Below are 14536 nucleotides of genomic sequence, written 5' to 3' on the forward strand. Positions count from 1 at the left end.
AACTGCAAAATAAAGGCTTTTTCCCCCTTTTTTTTCTAGTAGTAGCAGGTACAAGTCTATTAGTAAAAGTCTTGCAGTGTTCTTTTAAGCCTGACTCTTCAAATATTTGCTATTATGTTTTGTTTGTCAATGAGAAAAGCAAAACTCCCCTGGCGCCAGAGAACGGCTTCAAGGCGGCAAAACGGCAGGAAACCACGAAGACGGTTCTGGATGTTGCAGTTCGGGCGCTCCGAGAGTCTGGAGTTTGTTTGCTGTCGTTTAAGCACTAAGAGGATGCACATGGTTCGTCCTCCTCTTGGGGGTTCTGGGAAATGTATGCCCGAACTCTGTCCCAAGCGGAAACGAGGAGCCCAGGCGCTGGTTCCCGCGGGGCTTCTGGGAAGTGTAGTCCAGGAGCGCCTTGTCGTCTGAGGCACTTCCGGCCCGGGAAAGCGAGGCCGCCACCATCTTTTCGGTCCGGGAGGTGAGTCCGCCGCGCGCCCCCACGCCCCCCTCCGAGCCCTTTCGGGCCGAGCGTGGGCACTAGTCGCTGCCTAGCCGGCCGTCTCAGGATGGAGAAGCGGCGGCCGCCGGCGGAGGCTGGGAGGCGGAGGAGGGCGGAAGCGTGGATGCCCCCGGCTCTCCTCCCCCTCCTAGAAGCACCGCTGCTGCTTCGGTCGGTACCATCCATGGCGAGTTGTTGGTCACCTCTGCGCTCTGCTGTCCTCCCCTGTGAAGCAGCGAGGGAGAGCTGCTGGGTAGGGTGGCGGCTAGAATGACACGGGGCGATACGTGTCAACAGACATGATGATGGGTTGGCTCCTGCGATTGATCCCTTTTGGCTGGAAGCCCCGGTGGAGAGAGAGAGAGAGGGTCAGGACTCCAGGAGCAAGGCCAGGGCCCTTCTGTCCTCCTTCTGGGGGCCCCATAGCTCTTTCCGAACCCTTACCAATCTCTGTTTCAGGAAGGACCGAGTCACCCGGCGCTGGGGCCTGGGGATGTCCGCTGCAGCTTCTCCGGGGGACGGACAGCGTCGTGTTGTCCCTCCGCATCCTTTTCTTCGCCCCTGGATTCGGGAAGGAGGGCTTCTTGGCTTCTCACAGCATAGCCCCAGGTACAGACTACTGACAGTTCTTTCTTGTTCTGTCATCGCCGTCGTCAATTCATCAGATTCCCTTCACTCTGTAAATTACTCTTAGGAAAATGTTTCAAGTATTTGTTGAATAAACCTGAGGCTGTTGAATCTGCTTGTTAATATGTATGTGTGTAGTTCTTTTTCTTTTTTTCCTTAAAGATTAGCACCTGAGCTAACAACTGTTGCCAATCTTCTTTTTTTTTTTTCCTGCTTTTTTCTCCCGAAATCTCTCCAGCACCTAATTGTGTATTTTAGTTGTGGGTCCTTCTAGTTGTGGCTGCATGTGTGTATTTCTACCTCTGCCACGTACATATATATTTTTAAATATTTGTTTTAAATATATATTTATTTGTATATCTGCCATTTACATTTTCCTAAATGTAAATGGTAAATGTAAAATGGTAAATGTGAAAAGCTTTACATTTCTTCTCCTTTTTTTTGTCTTCACTTCGCTTTGTCCCTCTTTGATTTGCCCTCACCTGGTTGGGAAGTTATATGGGCTTCTGTTATTCTTTTAATTTCTAGAAATGATTATCTGTCTCAACAAATACTAAATATGGTCAGCATGTATTCTCATTCTCAAAAATATAGAGACTAAAAATATACTTGAAGTTTGAACTGTAGGCTAGGTTATAGGTCAGCTTTTTATTATAACCACCCTCCAAAATTGTCTCATCGTTCTTGGGCTCGTTTTGTTTTGTTTTAAGATTTTACCAACATATTTACAGATGTTTTCTTACCATTGCTTCTTTCAGGGTTCATTTAGTCATAGATTTTCATTTTTGTCTAGCTAAAATGTCTTCGTTTCTCTCTCACGTAAATAATCATTGAGTTGAGCATAGCATTCAAGGTGGACAATAATTTTCTTTCTTCATTTTGGGGAGATTATCCAGTTGTTTCAGATCTTCATTATGTTTTCCTGTTTCTGTCAGTCTACTAGGCATTTCTGTGAGGTAAACTATGTTTCCTTTCTGGGAGCCTTAAGGTTTTTATTGTTGTTTTTAGTTCATTTTGTTTATTTATATTTTTTGAGTCCTTTGCATTCCTGAGTGTCGCTGTGATTTATTTAGGAGTAGATTGATTTATACAATTCAGAATTTCTATATATGAACTCAACAGTAACCTCTTGAAATAAGACCTCTCTGCCGTTTCTTGCATTCTCTTCTCACACTCTGGTTAGGCAAATATTGGGGCCTCTCAGTCTGTCTTCCATGTTTCTTGATTTTTATTTTGTCTCTTTCTCTTTCCTATGTGTTTTTTACATCTCTGTGAGCATAGGATAAAAGACTTTAGCCAATAAGCCTTTTCTGACTTCATTAAGTAAATGGACCCAAAATGATATTTTTTAGAAAGCTAATACCAGTGTCAATAAAGTGTTATTAGCTGGGCAACAGATTATTCAATAGGAAGAAATTTTAAGTCTGAATGAGGGCTTTCAGAGATTAAAGGTGACTTTCAGAGGAGAGCAGGTACCTTTCAGGTCTTATGCATTGTTGTTTTTGTTATTAGAAAAGACATTTGCAAATACCATTTATGATGCAAAGTATTGCCTGCTTTTTTGCGGCTACAAGAAAAAGGGACTCCTTGTTCTTAGAACTTTCCATCTCCTCATTTAATCCTTACAACAGCCCTATGAGGTGGATGTGATTTACGATTCTTATCCTACCCTCATTGTGCAGCTGACCAAAGTGAGGCACAGAAAGGTTTTTTAACGTCCCCAAGGTTACACAGATGCTAAGTATCATTGCCGGGGTTTAAATCTAGGCCCTTAACTCCAGAGCCTATGTTTTCTTTTAGCCCCTGTTTTCCGGTACCTCTCATTTCCTGCCATCCCCGGGATCAGAAATCCTCACAGTAGGGATGCTGGATTTGGTTGTGCGGGTTGTTCACGGCCCAGTGGCCCTTGGCTGACAGACCTCTGAGTAGCTGGAATCTAGTCCGTGTTCTGCTTCCCAAGCTGGATGTGCCGACACCTGCCTAGAAGTAGGAGCCCCCTCTTGTAGTTTCTACGAAGATCCACGTGGGCTCCTGGCAGCCCTGGCCTGCATTTCATGGCTTCTCTGTCCTTCCGTAGTTATGCCTTCTCAGGACTCTGACCTTCCCCAGAAGGAGCAGGAGAAAATGACCAAGTTTCAGGTGAGTAAGGCATTCCTTTCTGTCTCCTGAGATGTGATTTTATTTCTCAAAGATTAGGCCCATCTTTTTTCTCCTCCTTGGAAAGGTTAATGGAAAACAGCAGATCCTGAGTGCTTGTTGTGAGCCGTGCTGTGTGTGCACATGTGTTTTGTGTGTTTTATCATCTTTATTTCACAAAACGATGTTTGAAAAAATAATAGAATTTTGAAATAGACAAAAATAATTTACACTGCTGCCCTGCTTACAGACTAGCTCTTCTCACTTTCCCATAATTCTTTTCCACGTGCATTCGTAACTACATATTTGCAATATTAGAATTGATGGGATATGTTATATACATTAGATAAGGGCTTAATATCTCTAATTCTTATTAGGACAAGTAAGATAAAGACAAACCAAATTGGAATATAAGTAAAAGAAATGAATAGGAGGGGCTGGCCCCGTGGCCGAATGGTTAAGTTCGCATGCTCCACTTCGGCGGCCCAGGGTTTCGCCAGTTTGGATCCTGGGCATGGACATGGCACCACTCGTCAGGCCATGCTGAGGCGGTGTCCCACATGCCACAACTAGAAGGACCTACAACTGAAAAATACATCTGTGTACTGGGGGCCTTTTGCGGGGGAGAAGATGACAAAAAAACGAAAAGACTGGCAATAGATGTTAGCTCAGGTGCCAATCTTAAAAGAAAAACAGAAATGAATAGGAGTATCACAAAAGAGGAAAGTAAATTTATGAAGAAAATAATGGTCATTAATAACTAAATGTGTGCAAACGTTAATAAGACCTTTCTATTTATTTATCTCATTTAGATTGTCAAAGATTTTTTTTTTAATTTTATTTTTCCTTTTTCTCCCCAGAGCCCCCCGGTACATAGTTGTATGTTTTTTTTTCAGTTGTGGGTCCTGCTAGTTGTGGCATGTGGGATGCCACCTCAGCATAGCTTGATGAGCAGTGCCATGTCCGCACCCAGGATTCGAACCAGTGAAACCCTGGGCTGCTGCAGCAGAGCGTACAAATTTAACCACTTGGCCGTGGGTCCGGCCCCTCAAAGATTTTTTTTAAAAAGGAATTAGGTCCTTTTTGGCCAGAGTCTGGCCATTCAGGAACACTTGTATTCTCTCATGTGAAATGTGACTTGAGAAAAGCTTGGGAGAGGTACATCTGCCATTACGCTTTCAACATTTTTAAAGTGCATATTCCACGACTTTGCAGTTGCTGCTTGTTGGCCAAGCTCTCTGTGAAAGTGTCTTTGCCGCATTGATTATAAGCAGAAACCTCTAACTAATTGTACATTATTTGGATTGATTCAAGATGAATCCTCAGTTCTGAGGAATACTAGACTGCGGTCACGAAATGGGATGGAGGAGATCATAACGATATTAATTGTTCAAGCCGATGGAGCATTGATGTGGCCGGCACCTTTCTCAGTGCTTTGCCTGTATGCCCTCATCTAATCCTTTCGAACAGCTCGCGATTTAGACACAGTTATAGAGAAGAGGAGATCGAGATGGTGAGAGGTTAATGAGTTTGCCCAGGGTCCTTGAATGACCTTGAAATTGAACTCGGCCTGTGCCCTGGCCAGCTGTGAATGCCTTGGAAACTCAGAGGAAGAGCTATACACTGTCCTGCTGGGTGCTGCAGGCTGTGAGCTTTGTGCACACTAAAAACAGTGATGGAGTCCAAGCTTTGGGGGAGGCAGAGAGGAGACGGGGAGAGGGACAACTGCCTGGGACCCCTCTGAATCTGTAACAGGTTTTCTGGTGACCCTCTTTTTTTCTTTGAGGAGGATTGGCTCTGAGCTAACATCTGCTGCCAATCCTCCTCTTTTTGCTGAGGAAGACTGGTCCTGAGCTAACATCCATGCCCATCTTCCTCTACTTTATGTGTGGGACGCCTACCACAGCATGGCTTGCCAAGCGGTGCCATGTCCACATCCAGGATCCAAACCAGCGAACCCCCGGCCACCGAAGTGGAACATGTGCACTTAACCACTGCGCCACCAGCCGGCCTCTTGGTGACCCTCTTTATCTTTCCCAGTGCCACCCTTCTTCCATTGGGGGTCGTAAGATTGAGGTTGCGTGTGTTTGGCGTTGTAGGAGGCAGTGACGTTCAGGGACGTGGCCGTGACCTTCACGGAGGAGGAGCTGGGGCTGCTGGACCCCGCCCAGAGGCAGCTGTACCAGGACGTGATGCTGGAGAACTTCAGGAACCTGCTGTCTGTGGGTGAGGACAGGCACTCTCTGACATTAAACCTCAACCCCTTGAGAGTCCCTGTGTCCACAGTTGTTCAAAGCTTTGGACCTTTCGAAATGCTTCCCTGACCTTGAAGATGGAAGTTTTTCTAAGCCCTCGGACTACAGGCCTAGGTCTTTCTACTCAAGCAAAATTCTGCCCAGGAGTGATGTTTCCCCACTGGGGACATTTGGCAATGTCTGGGGACAGTTTTGATTGTCACAACTGGGGGAAGGGTGCTACTGGCATCTAGGGGCTAACGATGCTACTAAACCTACAGTGCACGGGACAGTCCTACAACAAAGAATTAGCCAGTCCAGAATGTGAGTAGTGCCTCAGTTGAGAAACCTTCTTGTCTTTGTTTGTTTGTTTGTTTTTGAGGAAGATTAGCCCTGAGCTAACATCTGCTGCCAGTCCTCTTTTTGCTGAGGAAGACTGGCCCTGCGCTAACGTCCATGACCTTCTTCCTTTACTTTATATGTGGGATGCCTGCCACAGCATGGCTTGACAGGTGGTGTGTAGGTCCGCACCCGGAATCTGAACTGGTGAACTCGGGCTGCTGAAACGGAATGTGCACACTTAACTGCTGCACCACCAGACCGGCCCTGAGAAACCCTGTCTTAACTGAATTATAAATGGGCAGTTTAACTTGTATACTCTGTCTTTCAAATTGTGGTTGTGACCCATTGGTGGGCCATGGAATCAGCTTAGCACATTGTACTGGCATTAATTTTTTTTGATGAAATAGAACAAGGACAGAGTCTATCAGTTCCTTATCAAGACCTCACGTTGGAGCAAAAATGGTGACCATTTGCTGTGAGTGGGATGAGAGTGTGGGAAATCTAATTTTATCTCTATATAGACGTGAACTAGGTCACGACCTAAGTTTATTACAGTTTGTGATCAAAAAAGTCCTTAAAATATCACTTTAGAGATTCTGGGCATTATAGAATTTCAAATATGTTCTAGCTGAGTTCCTCTTAAATATGTGTATCTGCCTTTCCGTAGGACACCTTCCCTTCAAACCAGGTCTGCTGTCCCAGTTGGAGGCAAAAGAAAACCTTTGCATGGTGGAACGAGAAACGTGGAGAAATGGGTGTTCCAGTGAGAAGCACGTGGCCGCTCTTGCAGGTACTAGCCAAGCTGCTGCTGCCCACGCCCACGGTTCCCGCTCCTGTCCAAGCGCTGTCCTCTCCGGCCTGGCTGTGATGGCAGCCTCTGCTCTGGTCTCCGGGCTTCCTCCCTTATGCTCCTGTGATCTCTTCTCCACATGGTAGCCAGAGCGATTCTTTAGAAATCAAATAAGATCTCGCCATTCCTCCGCTCAGAACCTTCCAAAGGCTTCCCACCTGAGTCCTCTCGGGGGACTGCAGGAGCCCACCTGCCCTGGCCTCCTCGCCCTCTTCCTCGTTGATCTGTCCTTGTAGCCGTGCTTGCATCGTCCCTGCTGTCCTGGCCCCCTTGGAGTGTTCTCTTCTGTTCCATGGCCTTTGACTAGCTCTATTCTGCCTTGGTCTGGAGGCCCACAGCCACTCCCTTCCTCACTCACATCTTTGCTCAAATGTCATCTCAAGGTGGGCCTCGGTGTCTGCCCTATTTAAAATACCACGCTCTCTCCATTCTCCATCCCCTTCCCCTGCCTCATTTTGAGTCTCATCTCTGATCACCTGACCTAGTAACATATTTTTATTTACTTGTTCATCATCTGTCTCCCCACGAAAGGAGGAATTTGGGCAGTGTTATTGCTGTGTCTACTCAGAGCCTCTGATGGGCCTTCTGTTCAGCAGGTGCTCAGTACCTACGTGTGGAATGAATAAATTATTTAAATAACAACTATTCCATTAAGTGGAAGTGAGGAGGCTCTCCTCGCGGTCTCTCCTAACCTCTGGTCGCAGCCTTTCCCATCCAGGAAGAGTCCCTGCTCAGTCCCCAGCCGGCCGTCTCCCTCTCCGGCTGGCCTCTTGCTGCCCTCCTTTCTCCTGCCCCCTCTCCCTTCCTCACTCTTGACCTCCTTTCCTTTCTCTCCCATCTTTCCATTTCCTTTAATTTGCATATTCCTCAGTACTATTTAAAAATTAGATATTCCTGGGGAAGGTAATTTATATACTCTTCTTTTGCCTAAAAATCAAATTCAAGACACTTACCCGCAAGCATGATAAATTAGGCCCTGAATTCTGTGAGTAAGTGATGGATGTCGCCCTTTGTCTTTGTCTGTCTCCCTTCTTATGTCTACATGTTGCTTCTCCTTCGAGGCGTTCAGGAAGGTTGCATCCTGGCCTCACTTTCCTGGGTCTCATGTGCAAACTTAACCTCAGGAATTAGGATCCTAAGTATTGTCACTTTTCAGTTTTGCCTAATAGCCCAAGTCTCTCTCTTAATCAATCTTGGAGCATTTTCTGCCACCGTTTCTCAAAGGTTTTTTTGACCTCTTGACCAACATGCTTCAGGAGTTTGCAACCATGCTCCACATACAAATACTATCCTAAAATGCCCTTCATGGGTCATGGGAGCTGAGATTAAAGTGCTTGTTTTTGTAAGGATTCTTAAACACAAAAAGCTACAGATATTGGAGACAAGTGGACCTCGAGTCTCTGTTACTCCCAGAGGTGGCTCATTGGCTCAGAGCACATGAGTGCAATTGATGGATTCTTGGGGAACATGATCTTCCAGCGAATGCGTAACATGATTCTGATTTCTGAGACATCTTTGAATATGTAAAGTTCATACTTACTAACTTGAGATAAAAGCTATTCACAATTATCAGAACAAATTATATACCACCATATATCACAAGTATCAGGACAAAAGTCGTCAATACCAATATGCCAGGTGTTACAATGATCAGTTCTCATGTCACAATTTCAAGTTTGCCACTTAAGAGTGAAAGTGCCTCATCCATACACCAACCTAACACTTGACTGCCTTCCCCTCTCTCTGATACCGAAACAATCGTATGACCTATATCTGGTACTTGTTTAGTGGTTTCAAACTGGACATTTCCAGAGATCAAAAGGCACTGTCCTACTGTGGAGATGAGAGAGTCCTGATTAGGAAAGGAAATTACAGAATTTTTAAATAAGTTTTCCCATGTCATTTGCATCCTAATGGTCTTAACTAGCTAATGTCACAGGCCATGTGAGGGGCCTTTTACATATTCTGGTGTGTCCTGGTACCACATGCCTGAAGTTAGCCCCAATATCACAGGTTAAGGGCACGGCCCTCCACAAGACGGCCCACCAAGACCAGATGCCAGCTGGGCTCCCAGTGCCACTCCTGCTTCTGACCAACTGGCCACACCTTCGGGGGTTCACATGATAACTCACTAGAACGACTCAACTCAGGAAGGTGCTATGCTTAAAATTACAATTTTATTATAGCAAAAAGATACAAATTGGAAGCAGCGAAGAGGAGAGATGCGTAGGGTGAGGTCTGGAGACTTCCCCCCACCTCCTTCTTCTAAGGGCCTTTATGATTACTTTGGGCCCATCCAGATAACTCAGGATAACCTCCTCATCACAGGATCCTTAATTTACTCAAATCTAAAGTCCCTTTTGCCATATACACTAACCTATTGACAGGTTCCATGGGTCAGGGCATGGATGTCTTTGGGGGCCATTCAGCTAGCCCAGAAATGTGTATGTACCTGTTGACAGTTTTTCAACTTGTATTATTAGAATGTAACTTTCCGTTTAAGCAAACTAATTATTAAGGACTTGGTGCCCCCTTAAACATTTAAAGCCAGTGGCTTCCATACATTGTTAATCACAGACCCTCAATAAGAAATATTTCGGGTCTGGCCCTGTGGCCGAGGGGTTAAGTTCACACACTCCGCTTCAGTAGCCTGGGGTTTCACTCATTCAGATCCTGGGCGCAGACCTAGCACCACTCATCAGGCCATGCTGAGGCGGCGTCCCACATAGCACAACCAGAAGGACCTACAACTAGAATATACAACTATGTCCTGGGGGGCCTTTGGGGAGAAGAAGAAGAAAAAAAAATGATTGGCAACAGATGTTAGTTCAGGGCCAATCTTTTTTAAAAAAAAATTTCACATCTTGACCCAGCATAAATATAACACATGCATTTTTATGTCTGTATCTACAGCTGAAACAAGCATTTCATTGGGTGGTACCCTTACTGCTCGTGACATTTCTCATGTTTTTGTCCTATTTCTCCTTTTTTGAAATGTTTGTCACAGTTTACGGAATTGGTTTCACATTTCACTAACACATCCCAACAATGTGAAAGATTCTGTCATAGTGGGCACAAAGCAGTGAAGAGAACAAAGCGCATATTTTCCTCATGACGGTTCTATTCTGGTGGGTCTAGAAAGACGAGAAAAAATTAGGAAGAATACTATAATACAGTAAATCAAATAATAAGTGCTGTGGGGAAAGATAAAGCAGGGTGAGGCAGATGGGAAGAATCAAATGTGGGGGCAGGGGGTATTTCTTATTGGGTGGTGGGGAAGGCTGCACCTGATCGAGTGCCATTTGAGCAGAGACCCAGAGGGAAAGAGGGAGAATGCAGGCTTCACTTTGTGCGCAAAAGCTTTCCATGCCACGTGCAGCTCTCTCTCTTCCTCTTCAGCGTCATCCTCGAGAGTCTGCGCTGTGCTCTTTCTTTTCCTCTCCCACGTTCTTTCTCAGTTGTGCAAGAGTAGTCTTCCCTTTTCCACCTCTTTTTACAGAGACCTAAATCACTACCAGGTTTAAAACAATGAATGTGATTGATCCAACCAGTTCCCAGATTTCCTCTTGGAAGATAATTTCTGCCAGGACCTAAAATACTATTTTATGCCCACAGTCTGAGCTTTTGTGGCTTTATAGGGTCGAATCCCGCTTGTCATTAGCCCACTGAGGAAGAGGTGAGTAGGCTTTTCATGGACGTCACTGTAGGTCGGCATGTGGATTGACTTTGTTGCTCTGCGGCCCTCTGGTTTCAGACTTACATCCTCATAGTAAACCGTTAGACTTGTGGTTCTAAGTGGGTCACACTTACACTAAGTGGATAAGAGCCTGTGGACCGTATCCTTTGCTTCCACTTGCTAGAAGATGTAAGAAAAAGGTAAGTGATGTTGTCCCAACATGACCATTCCCCTGGTTTATTAAGCCCTTCCTCTACGGCCTAAGTGTGAAATCCTGATATTTTTGAATAAAGCATTTACTTGTCCTCGTCTCTGAATATTGCTTTTCCTGATAGGCAGCAAGAATCAAAATGAGATGGAGACTCTTCAGAAAGTTGCCTTAAAATACTTTTCACGTGAAGAGCTATCCTGCTGGCAAATCTGGAAACAGGTTGCAAGTGACTTAACCCATTGTCTTCAGAGGAAGAGTTCTCAGTTACTCCAAGGCGATTGTATTCAGGTTTCTGAAAATGGGAAGGATAGAACGAATCACAAAGGAGCTAGCTCCAGTGACATTGAAAACCAAGAGTTTGCCATTTTGAGAACCCTGGATTCTTGCGGGAATACACATTTGAGTGAGTCGCGGAATCAGAGAAGAGGCAAGCAAATTAACATGAAAAATAACCCGCATGTATGTGAAGCCTTTGTGAAGAAATCACGACTTGGTGATTGTGTTAAAACTGACGCGGAACAGAAACCCTACAGATGTAATGAATGTGGCACAAGCATTTGTGATGGCTTCAACCAGCATTTACTCTTAGGAGAGAAACTCCATCCATGTCGTGAGGGTGGGAAAGGCTTCAGTTATGGCCCAGTGCTTCCAGTTCATCAGCACGTCCACCCAGGAGAGAGATGCTCCAGCCAGAGCGCACATCTGCAGCCGCATCAGAGAACTCACCCAGAAGTGAAGCTCCATCAATGTCACGATGCTGACGATTGCTTCAGCAAGAGCTCTTTTCATTCCCATCAGTCTCATCCCGCGGGAGAGAAGGCCTATCAATGTGACAGTTGTGGCAAGCGCTTCGGTAGCAGCACAGGTCTCATCATTCATTACAGAACTCACACAGGAGAGAAGCCTTACAGATGTGAGGAGTGTGGGAAATGCTTCAGTCAGAGTTCCAATTTTCAGTGCCATCAGAGAGTCCACACTGAAGAAAAGCCATACAAATGTGAGGAGTGTGGGAAGGGCTTCGGCTGGAGTGTTAATCTTCGTGTTCATCAGCGGGTCCACAGGGGAGAGAAACCCTATAAATGTGAAGAGTGTGGGAAGGGCTTCACTCAGGCGGCCCACTATCACATCCATCAGAGGGTCCACACGGGGGAAAAACCGTACAAATGCGACGTCTGCGGGAAGGGCTTCAGTCACAATTCACCCTTAATATGCCATCGGAGAGTCCACACTGGAGAGAAACCATACAAATGCGAGGCGTGTGGGAAAGGCTTTACCCGTAACACGGATCTTCATATCCATTTCAGGGTTCACACGGGAGAGAAGCCGTACAAATGTAAGGAGTGTGGGAAGGGCTTCAGCCAGGCTTCCAATCTTCAAGTCCATCAGAATGTCCACACTGGGGAGAAGAGATTCAAGTGTGAAACGTGTGGGAAGGGCTTTAGTCAGTCATCCAAGCTGCAAACCCATCAGAGAGTCCACACTGGAGAGAAACCCTACAGCTGCGACGTGTGTGGGAAGGACTTCAGCTATAGTTCAAATCTTAAACTGCACCAAGTCATTCACACTGGAGAAAAGCCATATAAATGTGAGGAGTGTGGGAAGGGCTTCAGCTGGAGATCAAATCTTCACGCTCATCAGAGAGTCCACTCAGGAGAGAAGCCCTATAAATGCGAGGAGTGTGATAAGAGCTTCAGTCAGGCCATAGATTTTCGGGTCCATCAGCGAGTCCACACTGGAGAGAAACCGTACAAATGTGGGGTGTGTGGGAAAGGCTTCAGTCAATCCTCTGGTCTTCAGTCCCATCAGAGAGTCCACACTGGGGAGAAGCCGTACAAATGTGACGTCTGTGGAAAAGGCTTCCGATACAGTTCCCAGTTTATATACCATCAGAGAGGCCACACAGGAGAAAAACCTTACAAATGTGAGGAGTGTGGGAAGGGTTTCGGGAGGAGCTTGAATCTCCGCCATCATCAGAGGGTCCACACGGGAGAGAAACCCCATAAATGCGAGGAGTGTGGGAAGGCCTTCAGTCTCCCCTCCAACCTGAGAGTCCATCTGAGCGTCCACTCTAGGGAGAAGCTGTTTAAATGTGAGGAGTGTGGGAAGGGCTTCAGTCAGAGTTCGCGTCTTCAAGCCCACCAGAGAGTCCACACAGGAGAAAAACCCTACAAATGTGACGTGTGTGGGAAAGACTTCAGTCACCGTTCACGTCTTACGTACCATCAGAAAGTTCACATGGGCAAGAATTTTTAAAAATGAGAAATGTGTCAATGGCTTCAGGCAGGATGCACATCTTTGAGTTTTTGGACAGTCCATGCTGGTGATAAACTCTCTGAAGTACTGAGAGTGGAAAGGGATGTCTTCAGATGGAATCTTTCTGGCGAATCCTTAAAATGATGACATAGAACCATAGGAACGGGAATTGAACTCATATTCAGGGGAGAAATAGGTTGTAACCCTCTTGGTAAGATCCAGTTGACATAAATGATCTTTCAAAGAGAATGGATGCCTAAAGATAATGTGTGAGGAGGATATTTGCCATATACTAGCTAGTTTTGGGGGGGGGGGGATTAGGGAGAGTGTGGGGTTATTTTCCCTTTTAATTTCCATTTTATACTTGTTTACAGTGACCATTATTTTTACTATAGCTGTAAAGCTACGAAAAATGAAATGAATAAAATTACAGACTAAAAATTTCCTGTAGCCAAGAACTCATAATATGTTGCTTTATTTCATATGGTCTATTGAGTTAAAATTAAGGAATAGATCCCCAGACGTGAATCTTTGATCTCGAGACGTAAATTTGTAGCTGCTGCAGATGTATATAAAAGAATGTTCGTTGAATCGTTGTTTATAATAGCAAACATAGAAATCCATTGGATTGCCAAAATATCTTATGATTTCTTGATCCAGTGGAACTATGGAAACATCAAATGGGAGAAGGTCAATTTGTAGTTATGGATGTTGGAAGATGTCCAAGATAGCATAATCTGGAAGAAAACAAAGCGTGAGATTTTTGTGTGATCTAATTTTTAAAAAAAGGTATAGATAACTAGGTGGGTGTTTACTCCTAGTTATCTCTAAATGATGGGATTTTTCCTTCATGTATATTTTTATGTTTCTTTAAACTTCTGCTTGAAATAATTTAAAACTTTCAAAAGAATTGTAAAACTCATGTAAAATCTCGCATATATTCTTTACACGGATTCACCATTTAACATGTTTGAGCCATTCTCTCCGTGTACGTGAATGTGTGAACACACGCACACTGATACTTGTGTGTGCACATACGTTTTTTTTATTTTTATTTTTATTTTTTTAAAGATTTTATTTTTTCCTTTTTCTCCCCAAAGCCCCCCAGTACACAGCTGTGCATTCTTCGTTGTGGGTTCTTCCAGCTGTGGCATGTGGGACGCTGCCTCAGCGTGGTTTGATGAGCAGTGCCATGTCTGCCCCCAGGATTCGAACTAACGAAACACTGGGCCGCCTGAAGCGGAGCGAGCAAACTTAACCACTCGGCCACGGGGCCAGCCCTGCACATACGTTTTTTTAACGCTGAGTGTATTACAGACTTCTTACTTCCTGCATTGAAATACTTAAGTGTGTATGTCCCAAGAACAAGGATATTTATTTACACAGCTACAGTACGTGTAGATCATTCAGGAAAACTTAATATTGATATGTAACGTTATCTAACCTTCAGACCTTACTCAAGTTTTATCAGTTCTCATGATATATTTATCACATTTTTTCTGGTCTAGAATCCAGTCAAGGATTATTCATTGCATTTAGAATCCTTTAATCTGGATCACTCCCTCATTCTTTGTTTTTAGTGACCTTGATATTTTTGGGTGTCTCTTTAATTTGGATTTGTCTGAGGTTTTCTCACTATTAGATTTAAATTCTGCTTTTTTTGGCACAAGGATTCCATAAGTGATGTGCCCTTGGCGCCTCGCATAAGGAAGCACGATATGTT

The 14536-nt window shown here is 44.8% G+C and overlaps 1 protein-coding gene across 10 annotated transcripts; it reads left to right on the forward strand.

Moving 5' to 3' along the window:
* Window positions 1-342: 342 nt before the first annotated feature.
* Window positions 343-13254, forward strand: ZNF227 (zinc finger protein 227). Of its 10 annotated transcripts, none has more exons than XM_070632825.1 (7): window positions 343-463; window positions 944-1093; window positions 2912-3250; window positions 4144-4760; window positions 5347-5473; window positions 6491-6613; window positions 10685-13254. In XM_070632825.1, exons 4-7 carry the CDS (start codon window positions 4758-4760, stop codon window positions 12811-12813), a joined length of 2382 nt encoding a protein of 793 aa, XP_070488926.1. In that variant the 5' UTR covers window positions 343-463; window positions 944-1093; window positions 2912-3250; window positions 4144-4757; the 3' UTR covers window positions 12814-13254. The 10 variants fall into 10 exon arrangements, with proteins under 10 accessions (XP_070488926.1, XP_070488925.1, XP_070488928.1 ...); XM_070632824.1 differs by having other exon boundaries at window positions 3189-3250; XM_070632827.1 differs by lacking the exon at window positions 4144-4760 and having other exon boundaries at window positions 5347-5805.
* Window positions 13255-14536: the final 1282 nt, after the last annotated feature.

The sequence above is a fragment of the Equus przewalskii genome, chromosome 9 (assembly GCF_037783145.1).
Source record: "Equus przewalskii isolate Varuska chromosome 9, EquPr2, whole genome shotgun sequence".
In the NCBI taxonomy this organism is placed as follows: Eukaryota; Metazoa; Chordata; class Mammalia; order Perissodactyla; family Equidae; genus Equus; species Equus przewalskii.

What these genes read in the sequence shown, in the direction of transcription:
- ZNF227 (XM_070632821.1), top strand. Translation starts at nt 3,191, where the DNA reads ATGCCTTCTCAGGACTCTGACCTTCCCCAGAAGGAGCAGGAGAAAATG. An exon ending in CAGGAACCTGCTGTCTGTGG is followed by an intron (nt 5,474 to 6,490) that starts GTGAGGACAGGC and finishes GCCTTTCCGTAG; the next exon opens with GACACCTTCCCTTCAAACCA. An exon ending in GCACGTGGCCGCTCTTGCAG is followed by an intron (nt 6,614 to 10,684) that starts GTACTAGCCAAG and finishes TTTTCCTGATAG; the next exon opens with GCAGCAAGAATCAAAATGAG.